The 17,519-nt window shown below is 43.4% G+C and overlaps 2 protein-coding genes across 5 annotated transcripts in view; one reads left to right on the top strand and one right to left on the bottom strand.

Moving 5' to 3' along the window:
* Window positions 1-1,276: 1,276 nt before the first annotated feature.
* TMEM169 (transmembrane protein 169) lies at window positions 1,277-15,084 on the bottom strand. Of its 2 annotated transcripts, none has more exons than XM_055573410.1 (3): window positions 14,948-15,084; window positions 5,736-6,133; window positions 1,277-4,014 (listed from the first exon to the last, which is right to left on the bottom strand). In XM_055573410.1, the coding sequence occupies exons 2-3, from the start codon at window positions 6,004-6,006 to the stop codon at window positions 3,392-3,394; spliced, it is 894 nt and encodes a 297-aa protein (XP_055429385.1). In that variant the 5' UTR covers window positions 6,007-6,133; window positions 14,948-15,084; the 3' UTR covers window positions 1,277-3,391. The 2 variants fall into 2 exon arrangements, with proteins under 2 accessions (XP_055429385.1, XP_055429384.1); XM_055573409.1 differs by having other exon boundaries at window positions 14,944-15,073.
* Window positions 15,085-15,130: 46 nt separating this feature from the next.
* The window catches only part of PECR (peroxisomal trans-2-enoyl-CoA reductase), a 44,631-nt gene continuing 42,242 nt past the window's right edge, over window positions 15,131-17,519 (top strand). Inside the window, exon 1 of one of the 3 annotated variants that reach the window (XM_055573407.1) lies at window positions 15,131-15,346. In XM_055573407.1, the coding sequence (XP_055429382.1) occupies window positions 15,217-15,346 (130 nt within the window). In that variant the 5' untranslated portion in view covers window positions 15,131-15,216. Of the gene's footprint in view, window positions 15,347-17,288; window positions 17,396-17,519 lie in introns of those variants that run through there. The other 2 variants (XM_055573406.1, XM_055573408.1) reach the window with 2 other exon arrangements.

Here is a 17,519-nt window from a genome sequence, read left to right as displayed (position 1 = left end):
GGAATATTATTCAGCCATTAAAAAGAATGCATTTGAATCAGTTCTAATGAGGTGGATGAAACTGGAGTCTATTATACAGAGTGAAGTCAGAAAGAAAAACACCAATACAGTATATTAACACATATATATGGAATTTAGAAAGATGGTAATGATGACCCTATATGCGAGACAGCAAAAGAGACACATGTAAAGAACAGACTTTTGAACTCTGTGGGAGAAGGCGAGGGTGGGATGATTTGAGAGAATAGCATTGAAACATGCATAATATCACATGTGAAATAGATTGCCAGTCCAAGTTAGATGTATGAGACAGCGTGCTCAGGGCTGGTGCACTGGGATGACCCTGAGGGATGGAATGGGGAGGGAGGTGGGAGGGGGTGTTCAGGATGGGGAACACATGTACACCCATGGCTGATTCATGTGAATGTATGGCAAAAACCACCACAATATTGTAAAGTAATTAGCCTCCAGTTAAAATAAATAAAAACAAAACAAACTCTGTGCTTCCAATGCAGGGGGCACAGTTCGATTCCTGGTCAGGGAACTAAAATCCTACGTGCTGTGTGCCCCCTCCCTGAAAAAAACACACTTGGCAACATTGGTATTAATATACTGGATCAAATACAGTTTACCCAGCTCAGTATATTATGGCCGCAAAGCAACTGGAAAGCATAGTCCTCCTTCCTGATACCTACCAAAGAGCTAACAGAATGTTCAAATATGGCATTTAACTCTAATTTCTCCTCTAAAATTCTCTAGGCATTTGCTAACAGCTGAGATGAGATTGCTTTGGGTCTGTTTGGTGAGGTTTTCCTTCCTCTAGTTTAGACTTTTCCATCTCTCTCTCAGAGCCCTTTTGACATGATTTTATGAACATATGGGTTCCACTAGCTGGCAAGCTCAACTAGGGTGAGGGCTACATCTACTTCATCTAGGTATCCCTTGTTCCTTACCCTAACCCCACCCTCCTCCATCCCGCAGGGACATCTTACCTTTGTCCTAATCGTGACTGCTTTGGACCTTGCCCACTGGTTTCCTTAACCTCTGAAAAAAATGTGGCAAATAAAGCTGCAACTTCCTAATGTAGGCTTAGGTAAATCTGTGATCTGTGGGACGAGTCCACTGAAACAGAAGCCTCACAAATTGGTGGTAGGTGGGAAGAGTCAAGATGTTAAGGACCCATATTAAGACCATTACACACCTTTAAAACAGTCACCACACTCACTCTTTTTCTGAAAACTGTAGTGTTCAATGTTGGAGAGACTCAGAGACAAAGTGAGCAAACATTAATTAGATTTTATTGTTGTCTTCATTTCAATTGTTTATATCTCTGCAAAACCACCAGACAGCACCAAAGTTATCTTCAATAATGCTGGACAGAGTTGGGTTTTTTCAAACTAATGATAGTTATTTTTAAAAGGATGGGTTTCCCTCTGAAGGGGGAATTCAGCACCATGCATGAGGCAAATGCCCCTGGCCTTCTGTGGCACAGCGTTACCTGACCCATTGGGTTTGATTCACAGCAGTTCTTTCAACAGCTTCTTCCTGAAACATGAACATGGACACCAGCTCTTCTTGTAAGGACCCAAACTTTAAAAATCTGTGTGACCGCATACGATTTTTTTTTTTTAATTAGAAAGGGATCCCTCAGGAATTTTTTTAAGTTCAGAATGTATTAGTCTGGATTCATCTAGGGTTTATACCCTCAGTGGCCACAAAGATCCAAGCTTCTCAGCAAAGACTGTATTTGTTGATGAACTCCAGAAAATTCTGAGTGAGGTTTGGTCAAACCACCCCAAGCTGGGGCTTCCCAGGTGGTTCAGTAGTAAAGAATCCGCCTGCCAGTGCAGGAGACACAGAAGACATAGGTTCAGTCCCTCGGTCAGTAAGATCCCCTGGAGGAAATGGCAACTTGCTCCAGTACTCTTGCCTGGAAAATCCCATGGACAGAGGAGCCTGGTGGGCTATGGTCCATAGGGTTGTAGAGTTGGACATGACTGAGCACACACACACACCCAAAGCTGACTCCATCTTCTTTTGCTTAGGGTTACTGACCCTGCTGGGGGTTGTGGAGTGGGGGCGGGGGAATGTCAGACAGATGCAATGCCTCTCTTCCCAGTCCTTCATCTGTACATTACATTAAATATAATCACCCAGTCCATCTTCACTACCTGGAAAAAAGCTATGCTACTGTAATTTGTACATGATACAATTGTACTCAGCTATCCACTCTTCCTTTTGAAAACACCTGAAACCATACGGCATTACAGATATTTAATTGCAACACACGAGTTGCTAATATCTGTGTGGTTTATGCATAGTATATGTAGCTAGTATCTATGTATAAGTTCTCTGTGTAAGATTTAGGCTTAAATAAATAAATAAATACATAAATAGAACTATATTCACAGTTTGGGATCTGAATGTATTTAAATAATTACTGTAAGCCAGAGACTCTTACTTGCCTACCAAAATAGCCATTCTTTCCTTGTCTCTTAAATTAGCAGAATCCAAATATTTAGAATACAGCTGCCCAGTCAAAAGACTACATTTTCCAGCCTCTTTTGCTCATGAGGTCATGTGAGTAAGGCCTGGCCAATGAGATAGAAGAAGTGTTGAGAGGGACTCCTGGGAAACCTCCTTAGCTTAGGGAGAGTGTATGTGCTCTTCTCTGCCCTGTCCTCTGTTCTGTCTGAAATGTGGATGGGACGACTGGAGATGTAGTCAGCGCTAGTTGCTGAGGATAAAGGCGATGAGGGTTGGGAAATAAAAAGAAAGCCTGGAACTCTGATGACTTTATCAGTTTCCCTGATGGTCTGCCTCCAGACTTCTTCTGTACAAGAAAAAACAGACTTTTGTCTTGTTTAAATTACTGATATTTGGACTTCAATTATATTTAAGATATAAATCAAAATCTAAGTGATACACACAAATTCTTACATTCTGCTACACTGTAGCAACCCTGCTTCTTATATGTTTCACTCCATCACTATCTATTATCTTATTAGTGGATTTGGTCTTCCCTGAGCCTCCTTATTCTCCCTGTCACATTTAGTCACATACTAACCTAGGTTCCAGGCACCAGGAATACCTTCAAGTTCCTGAACTGTTTCACACCTGAACTTCCTTGTCTCAGATAAAGGGTTATCTTAGGGTAAGGAACAAAGAAGAGTTTATCCATTAGATGGACTATTTGGGCACAAATTACTTTTCCATTTCCTGCCCTCCTGAAAACCAACAAGATGATACGACAGATAAGTGTGGACTAAAAATTTCCAGAAGAACAGTGTATAGTGGGGAGAGAAGGAATAATTTAAACAAGGAGTATTCTGGAACTGGAAGATGATAAACAGGCTACTAAGACCAGAGAATGAAGTAAGTCACTGGGAATTTAGACAGTGGATGTTTCTACCTCCTGGGTGGCATCCTTATTGGACAGATTGCCTGAGATGTTGTCTGATTCAAGCAACTCCACAATGCTATAGGGAGAACAGTCTTCCAGACCCAGCTTACTGCATAGCCAACCACAGAAGCCTTTCTCCATGTCCCGGGCAGCTTGCCACCAGGCTTCCCAGGACCATGAGAGCTGGACCACGGCCGCATAGAGGCCCAGGGAAGAGGCCATGGCCATGATGAGCACTGGATAGAAGAGGATGAGGCAGGGGCAACATGAGATCTTGTGCCAGAAGGTCCTCTCCTCGTTGTATACGAGAAAAATGTTGTACCAAGTGATGGTGCCATAGTAGAAAGAGACCACAAAGGAGAGGAGGAAAACCACAGGCAGGCAGACCAATGTCCAGAGGACCACATGTGGCCCACGGTCTGCTCCCAGCTGGCAGGCCTTTCTGCCTCCAGGTGTTGTTTCCCTTGATGATGCCTTGGGCTTGGTGAGTTCCTGCAGTTCCTTCTCTGTCAACGTGACATGGATGTCTACCATCTGTCCCTTTTTCTTTCCTCGGGTGATGGTCCCAGTTAATGTGACATAGCGGCTGTCCACGGGCACGTTCCACACACCTGCAGGGCACAAAGAGGTGAAAGTCAAGATCAGAAGAACAGACATTTCATCAGGGTTGTCCCCTGAGACTGGAGCCGAGTACAAGAAGGTCCTTTATTCTGGTCCCTGACACCCTACGAAGTCAGTGGTTTCACAGCAGATTCAATGAGTCTCCCTCAAGGGAAGGGTTAGTATTCCCATGATCAGCTCTCCTGCCAGGGCCCTGCTAAGACTGTGAAGCAGGTTAAGCTTGTTTTTTATTATCTCTACTTCTCTGGGCTTCTATCATGTCTGCAATATGGAAGGGAGTGAGAACTCTACCACAGATACTTCTTCAGCGTGATCATATTTCTGGTTTGTAAGTGCTGTGAATACTGTTCCTGAGTATCGGGAACCGTGTGTGAAGGTAGCACCGTGTATGCGTGCTATACTGATGGGCAGCCCACTCCTCTTCTCTCCTTATTCCTACCTCCATGCTTCTCTGAGAGAGAAATCCGGTCGACATCCCAGGCTTCATATCCAAGTTCTGTACACACACAGGCACCACACACACACACACGCACACCACATACACATGCCCCAGCACAGATGCTCCACCAGTACCACCGCCACTGTCCCCACCACCAGCAGCATCACTCCCACCCCCACCAAACAGCCACTCTTTGGCGGGCCTGGGAGTGAGGCTGCAGGTATTGAGTGTAAAACATGCAGCAAAGTCCACGGTCCTTAGTATGTGAAGGCGTTTGGTTGGCAGCTCCCCGAGGCCCTGTGGACGTCTAGCCCCTGGCTGAATAAGGGACAGAATGGGGCTACCTCAAGAGCAAATGTCCCTTCCTCTGAGAGGCTGTGCGGTCTAGCCCTCCACCCCCTTCCCTCACTTGGTCACATCCCTTCCTGTCACGGAGGTTTACTGTCTTTGGAACCTGTACCACTATTATCTTTTGAAATCATCTTTTGTTTGCTGAGTTGTTTGCTATCTGTCTTCCCCTGACTGGAAGGTAAGTGGCATGAGAGCAGCGACTTGGCTCATCCCATTCACCATGGGCATATGTCTTAGGGATGACCTGTATACACAAATAGATCTACCATGTCCGTCTACTGCTGAATAGTGACACTTAATATAGACGTCCTGCAGTTTCCTTAGCAGCAACAAACATTTTTATAACTGCTTCCTTATGCACACGGGCATGTGGTAGATACTGAGAATTTCTAGGACGTAAGCTATGCATATTTTGAATTTAATAGATATTGACATATTTCCCAAAAGCAGATACCTTTTCCACATGAGGTATATGAGAGTATATCCATTTACTCACATTGATGTTAATATCTTTTACCTAATTTTTTGCCATCCATATAGGAAGTGAATATTATATAGTGAAGGAATATTATAACTCATATGTTATAATTCATGTTTTCCTGATTCTTATGCACATCAACTACATGTATTAAATTTAGTTAGCCTTGTTGGCTTATATTACTAATTTTTGTGTATAAATTGGTCTCTTCTATTATACTAGGAATTTCAAAAAAAGTAGAGTTCTCCTCCATATTACTTAGAAGAGAACCACAATAAATGCTCAACAAATATTGTTGACTTGTTGGATGAAGACTGCAACATCGTGAGAAGAAATGTATCAGTAAGAAGCAGGTCAGTGACTGAATGCCTGCCTGGCTTCTACAGGATCCTCACTGGGCCTGCTCCCTGTGGCTTTAAGCAGGTGACCCCAGAGAGACTCACCATCATCCACAGGATAGTCTATGAAATCATCTCCCTCCTCCTCTTTAGGCTGATCTCCACCTTCCGATTCCCCAGGCTCCTCATCCAGTGTCTCACTCTCTGACCGGTAGATGATGATAGATTCTGGGCGGGACTCTTTCTTCTTCTTTTTCCTGCGCCCCATGGTAGATTCTCCATCGAGGACCAGAGCAGCTGCCATGGCTTTCCTCAGGGAGCTGTGGTGGGGGCTGGGGAGCTGACTCTGGCCTTCCACCAGTGCTGGCTCTTCCATCCTCGTCTTCAAATCTAGCTGTTCCTTGTCAAGAGTCCAATCTGCCAGAGCAAACTCATGACCCACAACATCACAGAGCTTCTTCCAGGATGTAGCTAATGCAAAGGCGTTCCAATGACGAGTTGCACTTGAAAGACAGGGAAACAAAGTCATCAACAGGGAATGAATCGGGTGAGATGGAGAGGGGTTTAGGAAATGGTCCTCAACTTGGCAGACGCCTTGCCCTCCATTTATTTCTCAAAAACTTTATTTCGAGACTAAGGGATTTCTTTGGAAGGAATGATGCTAAAGCTGAAACTCCAGTACTTTGGCCACCTCATGAGAACAGTTGACTCATTGGAAAAGACTCTGATGCTGGGAGGGATTGGGGGCAGGAGGAGAAGGGGACGACAGAGGATGAGATGGTTGGATGGCATCACTGACTTGATGGACGTGAGTCTGAGTGAACTCTGGGAGTTGGTGATGGACAGGGAGGCCTGGCATGCTGCGATTCATGGGGTCGCAAAGAGTCGGACACGACTGAGCAACTGAACTGAACTGAACTGAATATGGACATATGTTTACAAGAATGAATCGTGAATAAAATTTTATTTGTGTTGCTATATTTTGAGTTGCATGTATTATGTAAAACCCATCAATCTAGCTGGGGGATGCCAAGTATAAAGAAGTTGGGTGAGAAAGCCTTACAGACAGGTTAAGGACCATTCTTCCTTGCACCATAGATGGAGATTCCTATGGCTGGGACTAGCATTCCAGGCTTCTGGCTATTAAGTCAGACATTACAACTATACGCAAATGGTTGAATGCAATTTTGAGCAAGCGGTGCCACTCAACACTGGCACCACTTCACCAACCATGCCTTCCCTGGTATTCTATAAAGGACACTTGTCTCCTGGTTTTTTGTTAGCCCAAGATCCCAGAATTGTTGGGATCTGTTCTAGCACCTTTTGGGAGACCACTGGAAAGAATGCACACATTTAACTCTTAACACTTTCTCTCCTCTACTATTCTTCAGGTAAAAAGTGGGAGAGAGGAGAGTCTATACAACATCTTTTAAAGAAAAAACAGATCGGCCTGTGTTCTTGGTACTTGAGTCATAAAGGGAAAAGTAATGTTTTGAGTGCTATTGCTAAAGAGGTGCCAGTTAAGCAAGTATCCAGCTAGTGGCATTTAAAAAATTCTTCTTAACAAAATTGTTATGACATGGGGTTGGTGCAAAAGTAATTGAGTTTCAAAAGTAATTGCGGTTGACTTATGCAGGAGGTGCAAGAGATGCGGGTTTGATCCCTGGGTCAGGAAGATCCCCTGGAGAAAGGAATGGCAACCCACTCCAGGATTCTTGCCTGGAGAATTCCACGGACAGAGGAGTCTGGCAAGCTACGGTCCATGGGATCACAAAGAGTTGGACATGACTGAGCGACTATCACTTTCACTTTTTTTGCACCAACCACACTTACTTTTTAACCTCTATTACTTTTGCACCAACAATTACTATTGCACCAACCTCAATTAATTTTGCATCAACTGCAATTACTATTACTTTTCTACCAATCACAATTACTTTTGAACTGCACTTACTTTTGCACCAACCACAATTACTTTTGCATTTCAATCACTTTGGCACCAACTGCAATTATTTTTGCAAACTAATATTATGGAAAGTTTCAAATATGTAAAAGGAGAAAATTTTTATTAGGGAAAGTGGCAAACTTTTACAGAAGCAAAGAGAATAATTTGAATGAACCCTCACTGTACCTCTCACCCAATTTCAACAATAAACAAAATACCAGTAGCCAATTTTGTTTCATTTCCTCATACTATTTAAAAGCAAACATTAGACATCATTTCAGGAGTCACCACAGACAGGGTTCAGTCCTTGGGTCAGGAAGATCCCCAGGAGTAGGAAATGGCAACTCACTCGATTATTTTTGCCTTGAAGATTCCATGGACTGAGGATCATGGTGGACTACAGTCCACGGGGCCACAAAGAGTCAGATAACAACTGAGCAACTGAACACACACACATGATATTGTGATTATCTTTTTTCAGAAAGAGAGTTCTTATACGTAAGAGATATATGCTGAAACAGTTACATCTGTTAGATCATGGAAAAAGCAAGAGAGTTCCAGAAAAACATCTACGTCTGCTTTATTGACTATGCTAAAGCCTTTGACTGTGTGGATCACAATAAACTGTGGAGAATTCTTAAAGACATGGGAATACCAGACTACCTGATCTGCCTCCTGAGAAACCTGTATGCAGGTCAAGAAGCAACAGTTAGAACTGGACATGGGACAACAGACTGGTTCCAAATTGAGAAAGGAGTACATCAAGGCTGTATATTGTCACTCTGCTTATTTAACTTATATGCAGGGTACATCATGTGAAATGCCGGGCTGGATGAAGCACAAGCTGGAATCAAGATTACAGGGAAAAATATCAATAACCTCAGATATGCAGATGACACCACCCTTATGGTTAAAACAAAGAAGAATTAAAGAGCCTCTTGATGAAAGTGAAAGAAGAGAGTGAAAAAGTTGGCTTAAAACTCAACATTCAGAAAACTAAGAGCATGGCATCCAGTCCCATCACTTCATGGCAAATAGTAGGAGAGACAATGGAAAAAGTGAAAGACTTTTTTTTTTGGGCTCCAAAATCACTGCAGATAGTGACTGCAGCCATGAAATTAAAAGACGCTTGCTCCTTGGAAGAAAAGCTATGACCAACCTAGATAGCATATTAAAAAGCAAAGACATTACTTTGCCAACAAAGGTCCATCTAGTCAAAGCTATGGTTTTTCCAATAGTCACGTATGGATGTGAGAGTTGGGTTATAAAGAAAGCTGAGCACCAAAGAACTGATGCTTTTAAACTGTTGGAGAGGACTCTTGAGAGTCCCTTGGATTGCAACGAGATCCAACCAGTCAATCCTAAAGAAAATCAGTCCTGAATATTCATTGGAAGACTGATGCTGATGCTGAAACTCTAATACTTTGGTCACCTACTTCGAAGAACTGACTCATTTGAAAAGACCCTGATGCTGGGAAAGATTGAAGGTGGGAGGAGAAGGGGACGACAGAGGATGAAATGGTTGGATGGCATCACTGACTCGATAGATATGAGTTTGAGTAAGCTCCGGGAGTTGGTGATGGACAGGGAGGCCTGGCGTGCTGCAGTCCATAGGGTCGCAAAGAGTTGGACACGACTGAGCAACTGAACTGAACTGAACTGAAGGGATATAGCAGGAAAAAAATTATCTTTTTCCAAGGTTTCAAATAATAGAATTAAGAGAAGAGACATGACTCTGCTCTTTTTCCTGCATGGTAGGCTTCGCCCATCCACCACCACCCCTAGTCCAAAGATTATGAATGAATGGGATACTGCAGACTGTTAACCTCAATCCACCATGAGCTCTGAATCTTCAGTCATTCTGAGGTAGGGGGAATAGGTTTTAAAGTATATACTACTCAAACTCTGGAACTTAATGCATAAACTACTGATTTTAAGCCATCTTTGAAAGAAATTCTCCAAGTAATTCTTAACTGCATCCACAACTTTTTCCCATCTTCATTGTTACCACTGTGGTCTACGAGGCCATCATCTTACTATGGTTCTAAAAATGCTCCTTATCTTCTGGTTTCTATTCTTGCTATCTTGCAATCAATTCTCCACTTAGCAGTTAGAAAGGTCTTTTAAAAACATACATAAAATCAGGCCATTTTCTGTTTAAAATCCTCCAGTGACTTCCCATTGGTATAAAATGAAATTTAAACTTGTCCTGTGGCCTAAAGACCTGTGGATCTGGCTCCTCCCTGTCCTGCCATCCTAGCCTACACCATCTCCTTCACATATTCCTCCAATGCTTCAATCACTCTAGCTGCCTATGTACTCCTCCAAGGTTTATTAAAAGAAAACCAATAGCTCTGAAGCAGTCAGTAAACAACCAAAGACTCACAAGACCACAAAATGAACTTATTTACCCAGGTATAGTGCCTTTGTTGGGCTGGGGCATCAGCACACATCTGGTCATTACTCCCATCCAATCAGTCACTTGGTCACTAACCCCACCTCCACAGAGGTGGAACACTGGTGCTTCATGGACTTCTTACCATTGGGCATGATTTTCCTGGAGTCTGTTTATAATTCTCTGCTGCCAGGTAGTCACTGAAGCAGACCTGATCCAGTGCTTTCTCTAAACCCATCCAGATCCTCAGCAGAACTTCTGGACTTGGTGGGTGGGAGAGGCCACGAAGCTTTGAAGGCTCTGCTCTTAGATTAATTGCAGGGAAGCAAGTAACATACATGGATGAAATGTGGCTGGAAAAAAGCTAATAAGTGCCAATGATACCAAGACTTAGCATCTGGACACAAGGAGTAGTGGGGACTATGGAAAATAAAAGAGCTCAGGTCTCATCTGAAATAAGAAGTTACTGTTCTCTTTTTCCCACCAAGCCCAGTATTCAGCCAACTGCTTTCACAGACAAATTCAGGTCCATTTAGTAGGGGTTGTCTGAAACTGCATGTGGAAGTTCGTGATTTTAATTGTTGCAATTAGTATAAATTTAAATAAATTACCATGGGGACAAACAACCAAAACAAATCATAAACAGGGTGCCATTTTGCCATCTCTGATTTATAAAGCTTCCAAATTAGGGTGCTCTGCTCCACTGGTTTAATTAAGTACAATCAGGAATTGAGTTTTTGTACCTTCACTGAAATTAACACATCTTCTTTCTCCAAGGAACCTGAACTGGGGCCAGGTGGGTAAAGTATCATCATTTTGAAGTTCATTTATGACTATTCCATATTGGAAAAGATCCTGATGCTGGGAAATATTGAAGGCAAAAGAAGAGGGTGGTAAAAGATGAGATGGTTGGATAGCATCACCAATTCAATGGACATGAACTTGGGCAAACTCTGGGAGATAGTGAGGGACAGGGAGACCTGGCACGCTACAGTCCGTGGGATGGCAGAGTGAGATACGACTGAGCCACTGAACAACAACAAAAACAACAGTGAACTGTGCCTTGCTCCAGCCCTGCTGTTCTTCCAGTTTTCTTACCTGTGGCTCTGTCACTCGAAGAGCTAAGTGTCATCTGTCTGGGGTGACCAAACTCTCTGCTTAGCATCTTGGCTTAACACCATTAGATGTACTAGGCCAACTAAGAGATGAAATGCTTGCCATTTCACCACTGAGAATGACTAGTAGACCCTCTCAGAGAGATACTCTCACAAATGTAAAAATGGAAGGAAATTTGGTTCAGATGAGTGTCAAGTGATTGGAAAATGATGGAGAAGCAACTTAGAACGCCTAGTCTCCCACCCGTTGCTGTGGTTGGCTGTGAGCACAGTTAGGCTATAGCCTTTTCCTTTGTGGTCCTTAAGCAGCACTTCTCTTGTCTCCTGGTCCTGAAAGGCTTTCACACTGAGGCTAGTTCATCACCTGAGGAGCATCTGTCTATAGAGGAAATAGCTCCTGGTAATTAAGCTAGTTGGTTATAAGCAGCCTGAGCATCTTTTTACTGTAAGAGCTATAAGATAAGATCTTTACTGTCTGATTTTTCATTTGCTTATTGTTTTACTTCTTATGGCACACATGCCCCTTCCATCCTCAACTCCCAACTTATCCTAACATAAACTCTCTCAGTTCAGCACATCTAACTGTCTTGTCCACTGTACTGTATCTTTCATATCTAGAATAGTATCTGGCACATGAAAGGTGTTCTATAAATATTGGATGAATATTGTGAACTGGCTTCCGTGGTGGCTCAGATGTAAAGGATCTGCCTGCAATGCAGGACACCCAGGTTCAATCCTTGGGTTGGGAAGATCACCTGGAGAAGGAAATGGATACCCACTCCAGTATTCTTGCCTGGAGAATTCCATAGACAGAGAAGCCTGGTGGCTACAGTCCATGGAGTCACAAAAAGTCGGACGTGACCTGAGCAACTAACACATTTTAAGAATCTTACTTATATAAGTTGGCTCTGGATTGCTTTTACATCAAGGCAGGGCAGAGCTAGATATGCCCCACTGATATTCCTTCAGCACTGAGATTCTGTCTCAGTGTTGAGAATCCCACAGGCCCCTGTCAGTCTGAGCCAGCAGCTGCTTTGTGGAGGGGAGAAAATGAAGATACTAGGCAGCTGTGGTGGGGAGGGGGGAGTGGGCAGATGGGTGAACAGCAAGAGAATCTCAGAAGAAGAACCGAGGGAGTGCTAATGGGCTATGACAAAGCGGGAGGGTGGGAGGATCATGGCCACGCTGATGCCTTTTTCCCCAGGACAAAGAGGGCAGTGATGCAGAGCACCAGGCGGTCTTTGATTCAGCCAAAGGAGCAGTCATTGCAGCAGGGCTTGGATGCCCTGAGAAAAGAGGGCTCAATCTGGAGTCTGAGTTAAAATCTGGAAACAAAGAGCCTCCCAAAGGCAGAGCTGTTGCTGGGTCTCCAGGCCTGTTGGGGGTTTGCAGACATTCAGACACTGACTGAAGTCAGAGGCAGGGGCAGAGAGGACAGGTCTTTTTTAATTTAACTTCCCAAAGTGAAATCTATCTAGAAACACTTGATCATGGAACAAAGGAATTATTTTTACGGGTTTTATTTTATTTATTTTTGCTACTTTCTTTTTTTAATTAAAGGATAATTGCTTTACAGAATTTTGTGGTTCTCTGTCAAACATCAACAAGAATCAGCCATAGGTATACCCATGTCTCTCTCTCCTGAACCTCCCTCCTATCTCCCTCCCCAACCCACCCCTCTAGTTTGTTACAGAGCCCCCAGTTTGAGTTCCCCATACAGCAAATTCCCATTGGCTATCTATTTTATGTATGGTAGTGTAAGTTTCCATGTTACAGGTCTTTTTTAAAAAAAGATCTCTCAAAAAGATTCCACATCTCCCTAAATCATAGGCTCTCTTTGGACTGTGAAAAAGAGCTTTCTGTCTGCTCATAGTGCAACTTCCTTGAGCCTGCAAAATGGCTTCTGGTCATCCTCAGCAAGCAAAATTGGCTTGAAGCCTGTCCAGTCAGTCACCTTTTCACTGGAGGACCGCTGAATGCCTCTCTGAGGCCACTGAGCCACCACACACACACAGTGGCTGCAGCGCTGCCAGGTCCATGCGGAACCACCCTGGCGGAGCTCCGTGAATCCACAAGTCCAGGCCAGGTCACAAACCACATTTAATCAGATCTTCAATCAAAGTATCATTGAAAGAAATTTAAAGTGCTCCTTCCTCCCGAGAAAGAAGGCCTCAAATTTTCTGGAATAAGAAACCTCTCAGAACTGAGAGGTGACCAGTAGAAGTGATCCCTTTATAAACTAATCAGCAAATGAGAAGCGGAAGAGGTATCTTCCCTTCTTTAAGGCGCATAGCTTGGAATCTGTCAGCAACAAAGATAGGGAGTAAGTTCTTCTCAAAAGAGGTCAGAGGAGGGCAGGGGGATGGAGGAACAGGGAGGCAGTGATGTCTGATTCCACTCTCAACCAGATCCATTTCCAATTCACTCTGAATAATTCGGTGGTGGACCCAACAAAAGAATGATGGCATTTGTTTGCTTTTACATTACTTCAATACCTTGCAGGGAGAAATACAGTATTCTTGTTAGGGGAACCACTGACTGAAACTGACCATCCTGGCCAGGCACAATAGTAACCACTTGCATGAGTTACCTTACAACAGGAGGTCCTGGTAAGGAACATGGAACTAACAAGCTACTGCCCACCAGAAAATTTTGGGAAAGGTCAAAAGGAGAGAGGAGATGCCAGGCAACATGTCTTACCAACTTCCCAGATTCCTTCTTGCTGGAATCCATCTTGGCTGAGTGATGCGCAAGCCACCAGGAAGGACCCTGAACCAGAATGACTGGCCAAAGACAACCCAGAAACTAACCCTGTGACCATAAAACCCAAGACTGAGAGCCACTTGGCAGAGCAGTTCTCCTGGGTTCCCTTACCCTGCAGCTACCCCCACCCCCATGCCCGGATGTCCCCTACCGATAAAGTCTCTTGCTTTGTCAGCATGTGTGTCTCCTTGGACAATACTTTTGTGACTGTTAGACAAGAGTCCACTCTCAAGCCCTGGAGGGTCCCCCTTCCTACAGAATTAGAAACAGCATCCTGCATGGACGATTAGGATCACAGCACCTGTCATAGTCCCTAGATCTGCCACTTTCTTAGGCAAAGTCTCCTGAGGCTAGTGTAATTGCACTCTGGTGGGCAGACAGCACAAAGCAAGATGGAGAATTTGAATAGCGAATCACTGTTAATGGGCACCAAAATGCGGGTGAGCAATCTCCCCCATCCTCAATAGGTGAGCTCCCCTGCATAAGAAATGAACTAGAGGGTAGGATCTCAAACACACACCTACAGACGCCTTCTTGCAGGAAGCATACACCTTTCAAAAAAAAAAAAAAAGATCTTCTTTTGGACTCATCAATTTTATGCAGCCCAGCTGAAATGGATCAAACCTCAAATCAAACCTCAAAGAGTCCTTCTTCCCTTCATTCCTGGGTGAGGAGAGGTAGATAAGGTGGAGGTGGGATTGTGTCTTTTAAAAATCATTTATTATCTTGGTCTCTGGATAATTACAAGTGTATTCCGCCCCCTCCACCTTTTGTTTCCATCCCTTCCAGAGGATGAAGCAAGATTTTCTCCCCCTCGGCTAAGGCTGCCCCTTTCCTTTCCAGCCAGCTGCACAAAGCAACTGGAGCCAGAGCATCGCTCTCGACACCACGCCCTCCGCGGGAGGGCGGAGCAAGGCTCCCGAGATGCAGCCTCTTTTCCCAGACGCATTGGAGATTTAATTTTAATTAAAACCGTGAGAGGTATACCACTGAGGATTAAATTTTTCAAAATAGAGCACAGCGCCACTTTTTGTCTTCTTCCCTTCCCCAACAGCATCGAAATAAAACACGCATACAAGGAACAAGGAGTCTCACCTACATGTGCTGGGGACCCGGGTAGGCGGAGAGCGCTGAGCGTCAGGATGCAGCCGCTGAGGAACGGTTCTGCACTGGAGAGACAGAGAGCCGCTGCGGCGGGCGTGCCAGGTTGGTGATTGGGATGGTGCGGGATGACGGAGAGAGGCGGGGCGACGGAGAGGAGGCGGGGCGACGCGGGCCACCGAGCGTGGTCGGGGCGGGGCCCGGGAGGTCACGTGGGCGTGACCTCGGTGGCTTAGCTTGCCCTGCCCTCCATTGCTCAAACATGTTATGGCCATGAATTCTTGGGTTAAGGGCAAAAGCTGCTTAGCAGCAGGCTTGCTGCAGCACCAGGTGGCCATCGTCACCGGTGGGGGCACGGGCATCGGGAAGGCCATCGTGAACGAGCTCCTGCATCTGGGTGCGTGAACAGGTCCCTGGGCTAGGGTATCCTGAGGAAGGGGTCCTCAGAGGCTGGTTTAACCGGGAGCGGGGTGGGGGGGCGGGGAGCCAGCGGATGGTACGCGGGTTTAGGAAAGCGTTGCGTTGCAAAGGAAAGGAAGTGTAGCTGTGGGTGAAATTAGAACCGCGAGCGCGAGTGGGGAGAGGAGAGTTCTTTCTAAAAAGTTATGGACAAGCATTGGATGGATTATTTGTAAACTAAAGGGAAATTTTCGAGCCAAAAATACAGTGCCCGATGTGGGGATTAAGGAAACGTGTGGAAGCTTGCTATGGAATTAATTATGAAACCATTATCATTATTAATATGTAATTATGGAATCGCTATGGTCAATTAATTATTCATATGGAATTGGTTATGTATTTTGAATTAATTCTAGGGAATTTCCTGGCGGTCCAGTAGTTAGGACTCAGCGCTTTCACTGCAGTGGGAACTAATATCCCACTTCCGCAAGCCATGCAACTGTGGCCAAAAAAACCCCTGTTTTTTCATTCTGTTTATTGCCTGATGAATGATTACGAAATATGGAAAGACTACTGGAAAAGTTTTTATTTAACTTGTGGAGAGGCTCCTATCATATAATCTTGAATCTCTTAATATTTACCTTGACTTCGGAGTTAGGTAGGTAGTAATGACCATGAAGTTTCACCAGAGTCAGATTACGAAATGCTAATCCCCCTTTTTTTTCTTATTAAGATGTATTTTTTCATTTTTTTTTAAGCATACTTTTTTTTTAAGTTCATATTATGTGCTGAGCTTAACTTGACTTGGGTGAAGGGAGGACTTTGTGAGTACAAAAGGAGGAAAGAAACCACAAAAGAGAAAATAAATAAATATGAAAATGTAAATCCTCATTGAATTAAAAAATATACATGAATAAAATTTAAAGGTACATGAAGAAAAACATTTGCAATATGCAACAAATTTACTGTATAAAGAGATCTCATAAGTAAGGGACACACTGATAGGAAAATAGGCTTATGATAGTGGGCCAAGCATTTTAAAGAAAGAACTAAAAAAAGGCAGTGAGTGCAAGAAGAAACAGTCAATTTTGGGGCAATGAAATGCAAAATATAGCAATAAAAAGGTTCATTGTTTTTCTAACAAAATTTTAAAACATTAGGGAAAATGAAAATGTTGATGACAGAGAGGACAGGCAAGAATGTAAAATATTGCAAGCTTTCTAGAGGTCAGCTTAGGGAAAAAAATCCAAACATGTGAACAGTGTTCGTGCTGTGTGACCTAGTAATTCCTCTATCAGGAATTCATTCTTTGGAAATAATCAGGGACAAGCACATATATGTGTAGAAGAGTGTAATGTTCAGTAGTGAGATGTGATAAGGGGAATGAATAAATCAGTAACAATGAAATATGCTGCTATTTAAATACCTTGCTATTGAAGAATGTATGTTGTCAAATGCATACCATATAATTTAAAAAGTAGGATTCTAAACAAAATATAGCATTCCAATTTAATTGTTAATGAAAGATGTATATGCAGGAAAGACTGGAAAGAAGTTTACAACATTGTTTATCAGCAACTGCCTTTTCTGGAAATGATTTGAGTGATGAGTGGTTAAATTGTATTCATTTTTCAGATCTTTTTAATGAACACGTAAATTGTCTTTGCTTCCCATATGTTGCTAATGCTCGGCACATAATATGAGCTTAAAAAAATGAAAAAATACATCTTAATAAGAAAAAAAAGGGGAAATTAGCATTTCTTAAAAGTCTATCTGGTCAGGGCTATGGTTTTTCCAGTAGTCATGTATGGATGTGAGAGTTGGACTATAAAGAAAGCTGAGTGCCGAAGAATTGATGCTTTTGAACTGTGGTGTTGGAGAAGACTCTTGAGAGTCCCTTTGTAGGAGGAAACAGACAGAACAGGCTCCATCTTGAAAGCAGGACTCCGTCTTGGGCTGGACTGTGGACTTTGAGCTATATGCCCAGTACCTATGGAAACGACATGCCAATTGGAAAACCAAGCCTCCTGGATGGAAGAACACCAGGGTATGAGCCTAAAACTCTTCATTGCCTAAAAGAATACCCTAATTATCTGTGTAACCAGATAGAATCATAAATTCTATTATGCTTATTGGGGTATGACCACAAGCCTATTGATAATTGTCCACTA

This window comes from Bubalus kerabau, chromosome 3, assembly GCF_029407905.1.
Source record: "Bubalus kerabau isolate K-KA32 ecotype Philippines breed swamp buffalo chromosome 3, PCC_UOA_SB_1v2, whole genome shotgun sequence".
Lineage (NCBI taxonomy): Eukaryota > Metazoa > Chordata > Mammalia > Artiodactyla > Bovidae > Bubalus > Bubalus kerabau.
Note: the sequence above shows the minus strand (reverse complement) of the source record. Positions and strands in the feature narration are given on the sequence as shown.

What these genes read in the sequence shown, in the direction of transcription:
- TMEM169 (XM_055573410.1), bottom strand. Translation starts at nt 6,006, where the DNA reads ATGGAAGAGCCAGCACTGGTGGAAGGCCAGAGTCAGCTCCCCAGCCCC. An exon ending in AGACTATCCTGTGGATGATG is followed by an intron (nt 4,015 to 5,735) that starts GTGAGTCTCTCT and finishes TGTGCCCTGCAG; the next exon opens with GTGTGTGGAACGTGCCCGTG.